At 39.1% G+C, this 12,818-nt stretch overlaps 1 protein-coding gene across 4 annotated transcripts in view; it reads left to right on the top strand.

Moving 5' to 3' along the window:
* RERE (arginine-glutamic acid dipeptide repeats) overlaps window positions 1-12,818 on the top strand; it is a 428,379-nt gene that overhangs the window by 194,214 nt on the left and 221,347 nt on the right. For all 4 annotated transcript variants that reach the window (XM_044237096.1, XM_044237094.1, XM_044237092.1 and 1 more), the window contains exon 3: window positions 4,238-4,308. In XM_044237096.1, the coding sequence (XP_044093031.1) occupies window positions 4,238-4,308 (71 nt within the window). The remainder of the gene's footprint in view (window positions 1-4,237; window positions 4,309-12,818) is intronic.

Genomic DNA, 12,818 nt, shown 5'->3' with positions numbered 1-12,818 from the left:
GGATGAGAGGGTATTTCAAAGATTAAGGGGGCAGATACGCATTAACAGGAGGGAGATTCTTTAAAAGACAGAGCTCAGCACAGGCTGAGCCTTGCCTGCACATTGTGACCGCAGCTTTAATGCTGGGCTCACAGCGCTGCTTGCTCAATTAGTTGGTGAGGTAGGTGTCCACTGTGCTCTGGGAGGAGGCTGTCAGGAAGGATGCTGACAGTTCTTTGTGTTTCAGGATGACAAACTGCCTGATGCTTCAGGCTGTGGTTTTTACCCTTGAGAGGACCATGCTCTTGCTCTATTTACATAAACCTGCTGATTTGCTGAGGATTGAAAAAGCAGAGAGGGCTTTCTTTGCCTTAAGAATCTGTCTTCATGTTTTGGCTGACTTCGTTCCCCAGCTTAGCAAATGCTCTCTTGTTTGCGGATGGCACAATAGATCCTTGGATGCAAAGCTATGTTGAGGTTGTGAGAAATAGCCAGAAACACCCCTGTTCAATATCACTGCACGGATCATGGGTACAGGATTTGAGGTTGCTGAATCGTGTGATCTGTTTCCCTGGCAGAGGCTCGATGTTAGAGAACAGGTCTCAACCTAGACCCGTTGTTTTATTTCCAGACACCCCTAGTAAAGAAAAAAAGGAGTTATCATGTATTGTTTGAAATAATTGATATCGATGGTAATAGCCTCACTCATTTCTCTGGTGTATTTCAGGCTTGCTGATTTTAAGATTAAAAAAATACGTGTATTTGCCCTGCAGCAGCTATTTGCTCAATCTGGTAAATACGCATTTTCGTATGGGTAATTTTGAAAATGTGCATCATGCTCTTAATGGATTACTTCAGCTTTGCTCAGTTTTTTCAGAACTGCTGGCTTTGTTTAACAAAAGGGGGGGGGCTTGCTTGCTTTGCCTTTCCTTTCTTTCTAAGAAAAAAGGTGTCTGTAGTACTTGTGTTGGCTATGGGAGATTTTCAGGTTGAAGATCATTGATCCAACTGACTGAAACCAATTTTCTAACCAGCCTCAGACGATCTATGCACTTATAAATTGCATGAAAATTCTTGGCAAATCATTTTGGCTTTAAAAGATTGCTGGGCATATATTCCAACTGAAATTTTAACATTGCTCTTGGCTTACGTTCTCCTCTTGCCCTTGCCAAATTAAATCACTTTAGTTTTGTGCTCACCATAAACACCTATATGAAATTATTTTCTTAAATAGCTGCTTCTTTAATGAGACAAGAGAAATATTTCTTATGAGTATTTGGCCTTATTTAACCTTGTTTTGAAAATCACTAAGAGTAATAATAAGTAGATTTTTTCCCCCATGAGACTTTAATTCCAGATTGTCGCTTAGGATGTACAGCTGGATTACTCTAATTTTTATGGGAGGGTAATAAAAATTTGACTCTACAATAATTTTTCATGCTTTTAGTTTTAAAATGAATTTAAAAAGTCAGGTCAAAACAATGTATTTTTCCCCGTTTCTTTGGCAAGTTATACATTGTGAAAAACTTTAATTTATATTTCCCCTGATCTTAGTGATTCTGTGTTTAAGGACTGCTTACATAAAATAAACTTAAATTTTGTCATTTAATTATGAAGTGAGCTTCTCTTTTTCATGTATGAGTTTCCAGATACTGATAGAGATCACTTGATACAGTGACCTGTTTTACAGATTATTATTAGTCTCTTACATATGAATTAGTATCAATAGTAGCTTTTTTTGGTAGTAGCTTTTTTTGTCAGTAGCTGACATAGTAGCTTTTTAAACAAAAAGGGGTGACTTTTTATCTGTTAACGAGGCATTAATAAGAAAATGTGGTAATTCCATCTGTCAGGTTCAGGGTTCTTTTTCACACCACCCTATTCCTCATGGCAGCGTTTCTCTGGCCAGCAGGTGAGAGTCTGCCTCCAACACTGCCAAGAAGCTTTTAGGCACAAGGATACCAGGGGTCGTCCTCCACGTCCCAGTATAGTTCTTTCCTCCCTCTCTGAGAGTGTTACATTTAGGTATATTTATAGATAATTATTTTCCTGATGTAACTTTGCAGTGAGAATCCTTTTCTGGAAAGTTTTTTTTGTATTCAAGTGACTAGATATTTTAAGCCTCAGAGTTAGAAGGTTTATAGTTCTAATGATTCTATGGATTATGAAACGTATACTTAAAGCTTTTTTAAGGAAGATGTTGTCATTTCTTTTCAGAGAGCCCATGAGAATTTACTGGCCCTGGAGCTAACTCATGATAAAGTAGGTGCTGGTGGAATGAAGGAATTAAGAGGGTTTGGCATGGACAGGGTGGTGGAATTTTGGATGCGGTAGCCCAGTGGATGTTGAGATGGGGTGCAGGACCAGACCATTGTGTGCTGCACATTTTGGTCCCATGGACTTTAAGGAAGTGGAAGTCATCAGTCGGGAAGTGACCCATTTGTGTTGAAGTCAGTGAGTGTATAGCCCGGTATGACAGTGTTATGAGATTTAGAAGAAAAAGCTCTCTGTAGGAGGTGATAGGAAGAAGAAGGCCTCTAGACTGTGATTTGTGTTCAGGTTGAGTGAGGCAGGTAAAAAATTGATGTCCAGAGATATGAAATACTGGCATTCTGTACATTAGGGATTGGGACACAGAAATTAAGAATCTTGGGTTGTTCCAAAATTGTGCAGATTGGAACTGCAGTTTTTTTATGTAGGGAATGTTTTTAGTTGAATACCAAATTAGGGATAAAAGGACAGATATCTACCCAAGTAGGAAGACCTCTCTTGTTCCTTGAGATGATTGGCATGTTAAATGGATATTGCTTGAATGTTAAGCGGAGTTATTTAGCATCCTGGACCCTGGAACAAAACAGAAAGTTCAGTCAGCATTTTATTCCTGAGCTACTGTTGTGCATGGATTCAGGGATCGAATCTTTGTTGTTGAGTCTCCATCTGAGTAGAGAAATCAGTCGGAACATTCTGAATGCCTAGATGGTTGGCATTCACATTTCTTCTTTTTTTGACTTTGGGCTACAGAAATCCTGATGTCTTTCAGAAAGTTTCTTAGAAGGAAGTGTCCTTGGTGAGGGCTTTCTTCATGATCCACCTCTTAGTGGCTCAGCTAGTGCTTGTGGTGGTACTGGACTGTCCATGGGATGGATGGCTCCAAATTTCTGCTCCTTTTCTTTTTCTTGGCTTTGTGTGTTTAACATAAGGCAGTAGAGGAATCTGCTCGTGTTCTTATGCATCTGAGTTATTCCAAGATTCACTTATCATGAAGGGTCATGAGGAGGGATAAAACAAATGGTATTTTGAATGTGGGTATTATGTTTATTATCCTTAGAAAATTTGATTGACGACAGATGCCTTTAGTTCTCAGTAAATAATACTTAGAGGATTCTATCTTAAGCTTTATGATGATCTTGGGTTGCCTTGTGGAGAGTGTTAAAGTCCCTTTAAAGCCACTGCTTCTCTTAAAATCATTGCTTCTTTAAAAAAAAAAAGGTATCTCAACCTGCCATTTTAAAGAGCAGCCCTTTAAGACTCCAGCTGTGGAGAATGTTAGACATAATTACCCAACCATTGCTATGTCAAATGTAATTTAAGAAAGTGCTCTTAATCCCTTGAGGAAAGTGTGGTTTGGTTTACTGCATCCCTTCTCTGATAGGGTGCCTTGGTTTTCTTTATAATTAGAAAACATAACATAAAGTGTTTAAGTTGAAATTTAATAGTAAATTATCCACAACTGGTTAGATTTCTTTCTTTTTCTTGGTTTAGGTGCACAGGTCATAACAGTATGTTCAAGCCAGTCGTGTTCATATCTTTCATGTATTTCCTCACAAACTGTTTACTGAAAACAAAGAAGCACTTGGCAAACCATGTCTCTCTGTGAAGACATTGTGCTGTCTCTCTGAATAAGACATTCAAGATTTTGTCTTGTGTAGCTGTGATCAAGTAATTTGCTTGGTTGGATTTTCTTCCTCATAAAATGGTTAATCCTGTTTCTTTCTCCCCCTTCTTCAGGCACCCTGGAAACAATAATTGAGGCTTTATCACGTTCTTTAAATTATCAGAAAAGTGGTCGATAAGAACCCCAAGGGCTGTTTTCCTCTAGCTTAAATTTACTTGTAATTTACGATTCATCTTTGAAAAAAAATTTCTATAAAAGATATGTACTTTGCCATGTGTTTATTTATGCAGTGGCTTTATGGGCCCTGTCTTTGTTCCCTTAATGGTAAATATCATTGTTTTAAAATTTCTTTTTCTTTTAAAGACTGTGTGTATATCGAGAGTCGGAGGCCAAACACGCCGTATTTCATCTGTAGCATTCAAGACTTCAAACTGGTAAGCATTTTTAAATGTGCTGTTGATTCTCCTCTGTGCCTTCTTTTTTTCCAGTTGCATTGGCTGTCTCTCTCAGTTGCTTCTTGCTGGTTGTGGACTTGATAACCAGGCCACTTCCGAGTGCTCACTGCCTGGCAGCTGCACCACACGTGTAAGGCTGTTTCATCCTTCTGGTTTTGTAACACTTCCAAAGCTTGTACCGTGATCAATGTTCCCAAAGTTTTCGTTTCTCTAGCAGTTGTTTTGACAATAATTTCAGAGATTTTCTTGAGTTTCTGAAGTAGTTTGTTTCTTCTCAGCCATCGTGAAGAGCCTGAAGTAAAGTAGATTTGGGAATTGGTGGTGAGTTGGAAAAAAAGAATATTAAGGCGCCAGAGACTAGTTTTTGGTGGCAACTATCATTTCCTTAGAGATTTTAGTGAGTTTGTGGAGTGTATCTTGGGGTCACCTGGTGATGGAGTTTGGGGAAAGGAACTCTGGCTTGGGGATAGCATGGCTACTGTACTTTCTTATTACAAACCTGCCCCAAGTTTAGAGGTGTTGATACTGCCCATGAGGCAATCTCTGGGTTTTAGACTGGTAATTCCCACCCTTGGGACTTTGGATCCCTGGATATCTATAGAGATTTTATAAAGGTCTGCAAATAAACATTCTCAGTTTAAAATATGCCTCTCCTGTGTTTGTACAACTACTTTTCAAATATATTAATATGCTGGTGTGCTTTAAAAAATTCACTTAATATTTAATGACAGTATACAGTTAAGAATCAGCTTATTACATATTTTCCTCAAATAACTGCTGTGTGAAATACTATCAGAGTACTGCCATTTGGGGGATCTTTTGAAACATTAAAAAGGGATCTTTGTACTTGAAGGTTGTGAACTACTCTCTCCCTTCTTAGGTATAGAGAAATCCCAATTCTTTAGCTCCGTAGAGGTATGTATAAGTCTCTGTGAATGTTTTTTTTCAAAACCCTTTGTAACTTGACAATATCTGTATTCTCACATTCTGTATGTGATACTTCAGTCTAAAGAAAGGTAATGTAGTAGGGAGAGATCTTTAATTCTGCATCTTCTTTGTTTCTTTTTATCATTTTTAATGACCCCAAATACCCAATCAGTATATTCCGACTTAGCTAGTTCAAAAAAATTGCATGCCACTTATTTTTTCTTACTAAAGTTTTGTTGCATTAAGTAACACATGTTTACTGTTTTAAAAGAGAGTCAAAAGTACCATTTACTTCTAAGATTTATTTATTCTTGGTAGGCTGCTTTTAAGTTCTCTGCTTGTTTTACAAGGAGGTCTTGCAGTGTAATTTTGTATATCAAATGCTTTCTGTTCCCATTTTATGTCAACATGAAGTTTTGCCATTTTTAGAGGTCTTTGCTATTTATTAAATATTTTTTTCCAAAGATATTTTTTTGCAGATGCTGCACTGACATCTCAAAATCTGGGCAGTGGCTTTGCTTCCTGATGAGTTTTCTTTTGCTTGCAGCAACTGCTACTTCTCTGTCCCTGCTTATCCTTTTTGTGTGTGATTTTTTTTTTTAAACCAAACATAATACCAGTGCACCATGGAAAAGATAGAGTTGTGAAATAAAATTGCAAAGATTTTTTTTTGAACCTATTAGATTCAGACCCCTTTTTGTACAATTTTAGCACATTAGCAGGTACCTTCATGTTCGAACAGCTTCTCTTATGAAATGCTGATTACAATGTGATAGTTGCTGTTTGGGGCAGAGGTTCCTGCTGAGTTACAGTAATTGCTCAGTGTATTAACAGCAATAAAAGCTGAAGCTTCTGTTGTCAGGATTGGTCTGGTACAACACATTAAAGCTGTCTGCAAATACAGTGTGGGGAGTGGGCACGGTATGTAAGTTGCACACTGCTATGTCTCTTGTTTTTGTTGAGTTCTGTATTCAGCACATGCTTGTAGTTATTGTGTAAGAATATTTACTGAAGAAAGAATGCAGTTATTGTCTGGATACCCACTTTCTTCTTTTCTTCATTGCATTTTTACTTACGAAAAGATAGCTTAATAGATGAGAATAATCATAGCTTTTTTTCCCTTCAGCATACCCAGGCTATCAGGGGAAAAGATGACAGAAGGAAATATACTTAGTTTCTCTGCAAGATTTTAAAAAGAAGAAATTGGAGTTGGTTTTGCCCACAGCAGATACCATGCATGGCAAGTGGAGCAGTAGAAAACAAAAACCCAATAGCTTTGAAATGTTGTTGACTAATTATATATCTTTTTAAGCTTCTTTGGTTTGGGGTTGTAATGGAGAGCTGTGTTCCTTTGTTTACACCATGAATTAGAATGACCCCTTACCTTGGTGAGTTTTTGAACATATGGTGTATTTGGGACAGTAAAAACTGGGCAAATGCCCTTATGGTACATATTAAGTAAGATTACAGTGTTAGACACGATGGAAGTTAAGGAATCGAGAAGCGGGCATTAAGGAAACATCTATGACCAGTAACCCAAACTAGCATAATGCCAATTTGTTGAACTGAGGACCCTGGGTAACATTTCAGGAACTAGTTCCATGAGAGATAAGAAGGGTCTTCGGATTTTATGTGGGAACCTGGGTTGTCTTCTGGGCTCTGCTACTATGTACATCCCATAGAGTCAGAGTCAGTGATTTCTAAAATAGTTGTCTGTGTGTGCAGGATTATACTAAACCTGGCAAACTGTGCAAACAGTTGTCCCCTTTTGCTTTCAAAGTTATCCTTGTTGTGGATGATAGTTTATTTGGTCATCTTGCCTATGGGAATGGGATCCACGGCTTCTGCTTTGCTAACATTTAACCATCGAAATATGTAAGGCCACAGTCACCGTACATGGGTAGATGTGTTTAGAGCCCGCACTTTCACAGGCATAGGCGGAAGCTGTGGTGGAGCAAAGTGACTGAGCTCCTGGCAGAGCAGAGGCTGCTTTTGAAATTAGCATTTTCACAGGAAGCAAATTATATGTTCTGTTAGGAAGCTTTCATCCTTTTAGGGAATGTTAATTTCATCAGGCTTTTTACAGACTAGGAGACCAAACTGGATTTGTTTGACTACGATGACAGAAGTATCTGTGGCTCAGGTAGTCAAAGCAGGGGTTCAAGAGACAGGAAAGGTGAGGTGGGATTATGGATAGTGTATGCTTAGGAGTAGGAATAAGGAGGGATCGTCCATTAAATAAGGCAGCTTTGTACCTTAGGCTTCTGAACTAAATAATAAGGCAGCCGGCAAAATCTTTATCTTTTTGAAAGAGTAGTAATATGGAATGGCCATCTATGATCTTTGTGGCTTTTCTTGAAAAGATAACTGAGAGACTGAAGCAGTTAGCTGAGGGGGGAAAGCCGGAAGGATGAATCAAGGGTCGCCTCAGCCTCAGTGCAGAGAGCGTTGGCAAGCGTAAACAGGTCACAGGCAAGCTGGCGTTACAGGGCAGGAAGCCAGGAAGAGCAGAGGATCAGAGCATCTGTGCAGAGAGCAGTAGAAGGCCAGCAGGAACGAGGGCATGCCTTCTCCCTGAGCTCTTGGGAGGTCTGCTGTGTTAATGCTTCTTCCCTTGGGATTCTTGGATTATCCTTGTTTCTGCTCAGTAAAGGCCTCTCTTCTTGGGCCAGCTTGAGTGGATCTCCATTAATTAACTGAAAGGGGCTCATATAATGTCTTCAACCCTTTCCTCTGCTGCTCTCCCTTAGCTTTCCCAGATCAGTGTGTGGTGTGACTTAATTTACTTTCGGAGTCCTGTTCCTGAGTGAGTCGGAATCACTGTTATCACCAAGGAGCAATATATTCCTGTGTGCAGTGAGGAATGTTTTCGGTGGTAATCATTGTCTTTTTCTGTTTTTTTGTTTTTTAAAAAATATTTAACTTATTTATTTGACACAGAGAGAGGCAGGCAAAGCGAGAGGGGGAGGCAGGCTCCCCACTGAGCAGAGAGCCCGATGCAGGCCTCGATCCCAGGATCCTGAGACCATGACCTGAGCCGAAGGCAGAGGCTTAACCCACTGAGCCACCCAGGCACCCCTAATCAACGTATTCTGTAGGCATTTAACAAAAGCCTACTCTGTGTGCTTTGTTGGGTGCAGCACCTTGAAAGAAACTGAAGTCTGCAGGGTAAAGTTCCTTCCCTCAGTGACCTTAGTTTCTAATGGGACAGACATCTGTGGCATTACTGGATGTCTGTCCATTCTCTTTGGAGAACACTCTGAGTAGGATCAATGTGAAGGAAGCCATTCACCTTTTGTCCCAAAAGAAAGATTTCTTTCTTGCTTTTACTGTAAAATATCAGTAAACTTCCATTTTTATAGAAATCTAGGCCTTCAGCATATAATGGAGTGAATTTGCTCTCTGGAAATAATCGTAGAGTCTGAAAATGCTTTTTGCAAGATTGTTTAGTGATTTTCATGCAGTAAAACACCGAGGAGTACCTTGTTTGGCTCTGGTAGTAGTACTTCATATCTAATTCTTCAGTCACAGATAAGTAATTGATGCCCTTCCTTTTAATATTCTACATGGGCATTCTTTGTGGATTCCCAATGAGTTCCTATCATTCATACAATAGAAAAAAAATAAGATTTTGGTTTCCTAGAGTTATATAGTTATTGATTCTTTAACTGTTGCATGAAATGGATTTCTAGGTAGGGTATGTAATTATTACAAATATTATTTTGAGCAAATACCATTCATCTTGGCTCTAGTTTGGTTTACTAAAAGTGGAAAAGTTGTGGTTAAAATTAAACCTGATCTTAGAGATTCCCTGAAGTTGGGGATATATCATTAGGGATATTATGGTATTTTAGTTGACTGTTCAGGGCTCAGTGAGTTGTTAGGACTCTGCATGGATGACTGTGCTTTTGTATCATTTATGTCCCTGACAGTATACATTGTTAAGTGTTGGTTGTGAATGTGGGGTAGCTGAGACTGCATAGTACCACTAATTAGCTTGACGGAGGCACATCTCTAGTACTGCTGTGAACATGGGGGCCATGTTATTCAAGATTGAACACCATCTCCCTCTTGGTTTCATTGCCAAATGTGAGCAGCCAAGGGAGGAACATTTTGGAATTTTGGATTCCCGGGTCTGCATCTATAACCCTACCCCAAAAGTTGATTGCCACAGTACAACAGAGAGGGGCTGCAGAGAAATGAGCTCCCTTGCAGTTTCCATGCGCTGTTGATGTTGTCCTCTCTCCCCCAAATCAAGTTTCTCTGAAGTAGATTAAAAGCAAGAAGGTGCTCTTCCATCTTTCAAGTGAAAACTTACTGAGGATAAGTAATTTTATCTTCTCATTTTTGGTTAGAGACCTTTACATAGATAACATTGGGGGATATGGGATAGTTTGTTAATATGCACTGTGTACACACTTCTGTGTGTACACACGAGTTAATTATCATTCCTGTATCACATGCCGCAATTATTGAATCCCGCCTTGGCTGCTGTGACCATTCAGCACAGAATATATGTTGTATAGACATTCAGGAAGTGGGCATTCATTTTAGGTAAATCTTGTATTAGCTTTCCTGGGGTTGGGACAGGAGGTCTACATTAGTGTGAGTATGGCTTTTTCAGAATTTGAGATGTTACTCAGGGACTGAAAGGAGAGATGGTAGGGTGTGGAGTGCATGTGTTGGGAGCTTGACTTTGACATCAGCTAGTCTGTTCTTGAGTTGCTCTCCTAACATTTTATTTACAGATGAGGCTAGGGTATAAATAAACCTACCTTGCAGGTAGGTGGTTTTTAGATGAAAAGATCAAGCCTACAAAGTGGGTGATAGTGCCTGGGCCATGGAATGACATGGTAGCAAGGTTGATGTTTCATTGGTGCTCTAGATCTAAGTTTTTGTAGGGGCAGACACTATGCCTGTGTTACTCATTGATCTATACTGTGTGCTCAGCTTATTGCCTGGCCCATATAACATCCACAATAAATGTTTATTACATTTAAGTGGAAAAAATTCACTGCATGAAGTTTTAGAAGAACTTTAGTAGTAATTTGATACGATGCATTAACTACAAATTAACCTTCTGTTTATTAAGCAAACAAAAAAGACCTGTTTCTTTCTTTCTTTTTTTTTTTTTAAATTTATTTATTTGACAGACAGAAATCACAAGGGGGCAGAGAGGCAGGCAGAGAGAGAGGAGGAAGCAGGCTCCCTGCTGAGCAGAGAGCCTGATGGCGGGGCTTGGTCCCAGGACCCTGGGATCATGACCTGAGCCGGAAGCAGAGGCTTTAACCCACTGAGCCACCCAGGCGCCCCAAGACCTGTTTCTTTACCTTTAGTTTACAATACGTAGTATTTTGGTAGCCTGCAGTGTGTAGTATTTTATTTATTTATTTTAAAAAAGATTTTATTTAGTTATTTCACAGATAGAGATCACAAGTAGGCAGAGAGGTAGGCAGAGATGTAGGCAGAGAGGGAGGACGAAGCAGGCTCTCTGCAGGGCTTGATCCCAAGACCCTGTGATCATAACCTGAGCTGAAGGCAGAGGCTTTAACTCACTGAGCCACCCAGGTGCCCTGTATTTTGTGTATTTAAATAATTTATTCTTAAAATATGTTAAAACTCAATTTCTTATTTTCTTAAGGAAATTTACATGAGTAATGCCAAAGTCATAATATTTTTTAGGCATCATAATCTATTTTGAATTTTTGATATTACTGACTTTTAGCAAAGACAAATGAGGACTTAGTCTATAGATAAACATTCCTGAGAAGGCCAGTGGATAGGAAAAATGCCTTATGGTGTGATGGTTCATTTTTGTATAAAAAGTGGCTGTTTTTCTCTTCTTGATAGTCTCTCAAGTTAGGCCTGCAGAACTGAACATTTTTCTCCGTACTTCCCTTTTCTCCTTCTAGTTCATTTCCTAGGAAAAGGTCAGTACCACCCACACACAGCTTTTGTGACTTGGAGGGTAGTGTTGGATAATGAAGTGAGACCCATGAAATTATCAACTGTTTTTAGCTTGTAGAGTGAAGAATTAAATATTACTTAGAGATAAAGTGGAAGGTACAGTTGAAATAATTCTTTCAGAGGAGTTGTTCCTGTCCGCTAGTTTAGCTGTTCTCACGTGTTAGGAGTGAGTATGTCAGTGTGGCCCCACTCTTCTTAGATGGTGATTTCTAAGTCAAGAAAAGGTACACATTCTTGATTTGGTGCTTCTGAAGGCCACACCTTTTTTCTCCTTTTGTTTAAAGTAAAGGCCATGGTTGCTTAGTTGCTATCTATAAGCATTATAATAAACTATAATGGGGTATTGGACTTACTCCCCGCTGTTTGTTTGGAGTAAGCCACGAATAATAAATATATGTGGTGAGACCAAATGTCCTTTTCACATGTAAATGTGAGGCTTAAAATTTCATTTAATCCTTTAAGAAACAAGACGGGGGATGAAATCCTTAGCCCCAAGTTTAATGGACAGAATGCTGTTAGATATTTCTCCTGGCAGTTATGGGGTAATCATGTTGAAAGTTACTTTGAATCACCATCGCCTTTTTGCAGGATATGAATGTCAACTTATGAATGGAGGGGATAGTATTCACATAAGTGAAAATCACAGTGAGGCTTTGGGAATAAATAATCTCATAGCATTTTATTGGCCCCATTTTCTCAGCTTCTCGGCAGGCTGTTTTCACTCATGACCGACGGTCATTATAGGCTACATGGGATTTAAAGTTTTAATGGTTCACGATTATTGTAAAGTTGGGTAATTCATTTTCTCCTGGTTTATTTGGATTTTAGAACTAAGAAAAGAGTTTTAATTTTACTATTCTATAAAATATGTATCTAAAAATGTTTAATGTTCTATGTGAAATGTTTTCAATGTGGAAAACTTTAGGCATTCTCATCTTTTCTTAAAAAGGAGCCTAAGAAAGTTCAAGATAATTTGATATTGCAGAGAGCTGCTGTGCAAGAATATTGGTCAGTCTTACTATTCAAACGTGATTCCTTAGAACTGGACAAGTAAAACCCCTTAGAAGAATGGAAGAAAATCAGGGAAACAGATACTGTCTATGTTTTCTGATTCATAAATAAGAACAGTGATATGCTTTAAAATGTTTTTTTAATATTTAAAATGTTTTAATAATTATTTGAACTTTCGCTTATTTAAAATAATGCCAAGGTGCTTTGAAATGCCGTACTAGGTGTCGACTTGGTTTAAAACTCTGAATTTGAATGAATAAGGATTTGCATGATCTGATTGATTAATGAATTCTAGTGCAAACAGTTAACGAGCAATTCATTTTTATTGGATGATTATGGTACAAAGTATTGAGTATATTGTACATTCTGGTACACAGCTGAACTTTTGATTTGTCTGCAGAGCCGGTATGGGGAGGAGGGGGGGTGCGGTAGGGAAGGTCATGTCGCCAACGATGTTGGCGTCATCCCGTGAGGCCGCCAGAGCCGGAGACTGGCGCGCGGGAGCGTCCTGTGCGGTGCCCGGCGTACTCTGGAGCGCGAGCTGTGCCAAAAGGAAAGAAAACCATCAGGATGAACACGTTCCC

The sequence above is a fragment of the Neovison vison genome, chromosome 2 (genome assembly GCF_020171115.1).
Source record: "Neovison vison isolate M4711 chromosome 2, ASM_NN_V1, whole genome shotgun sequence".
NCBI classification, from domain to species: Eukaryota; Metazoa; Chordata; class Mammalia; order Carnivora; family Mustelidae; genus Neogale; species Neogale vison.
Note: the sequence above shows the minus strand (reverse complement) of the source record. Positions and strands in the feature narration are given on the sequence as shown.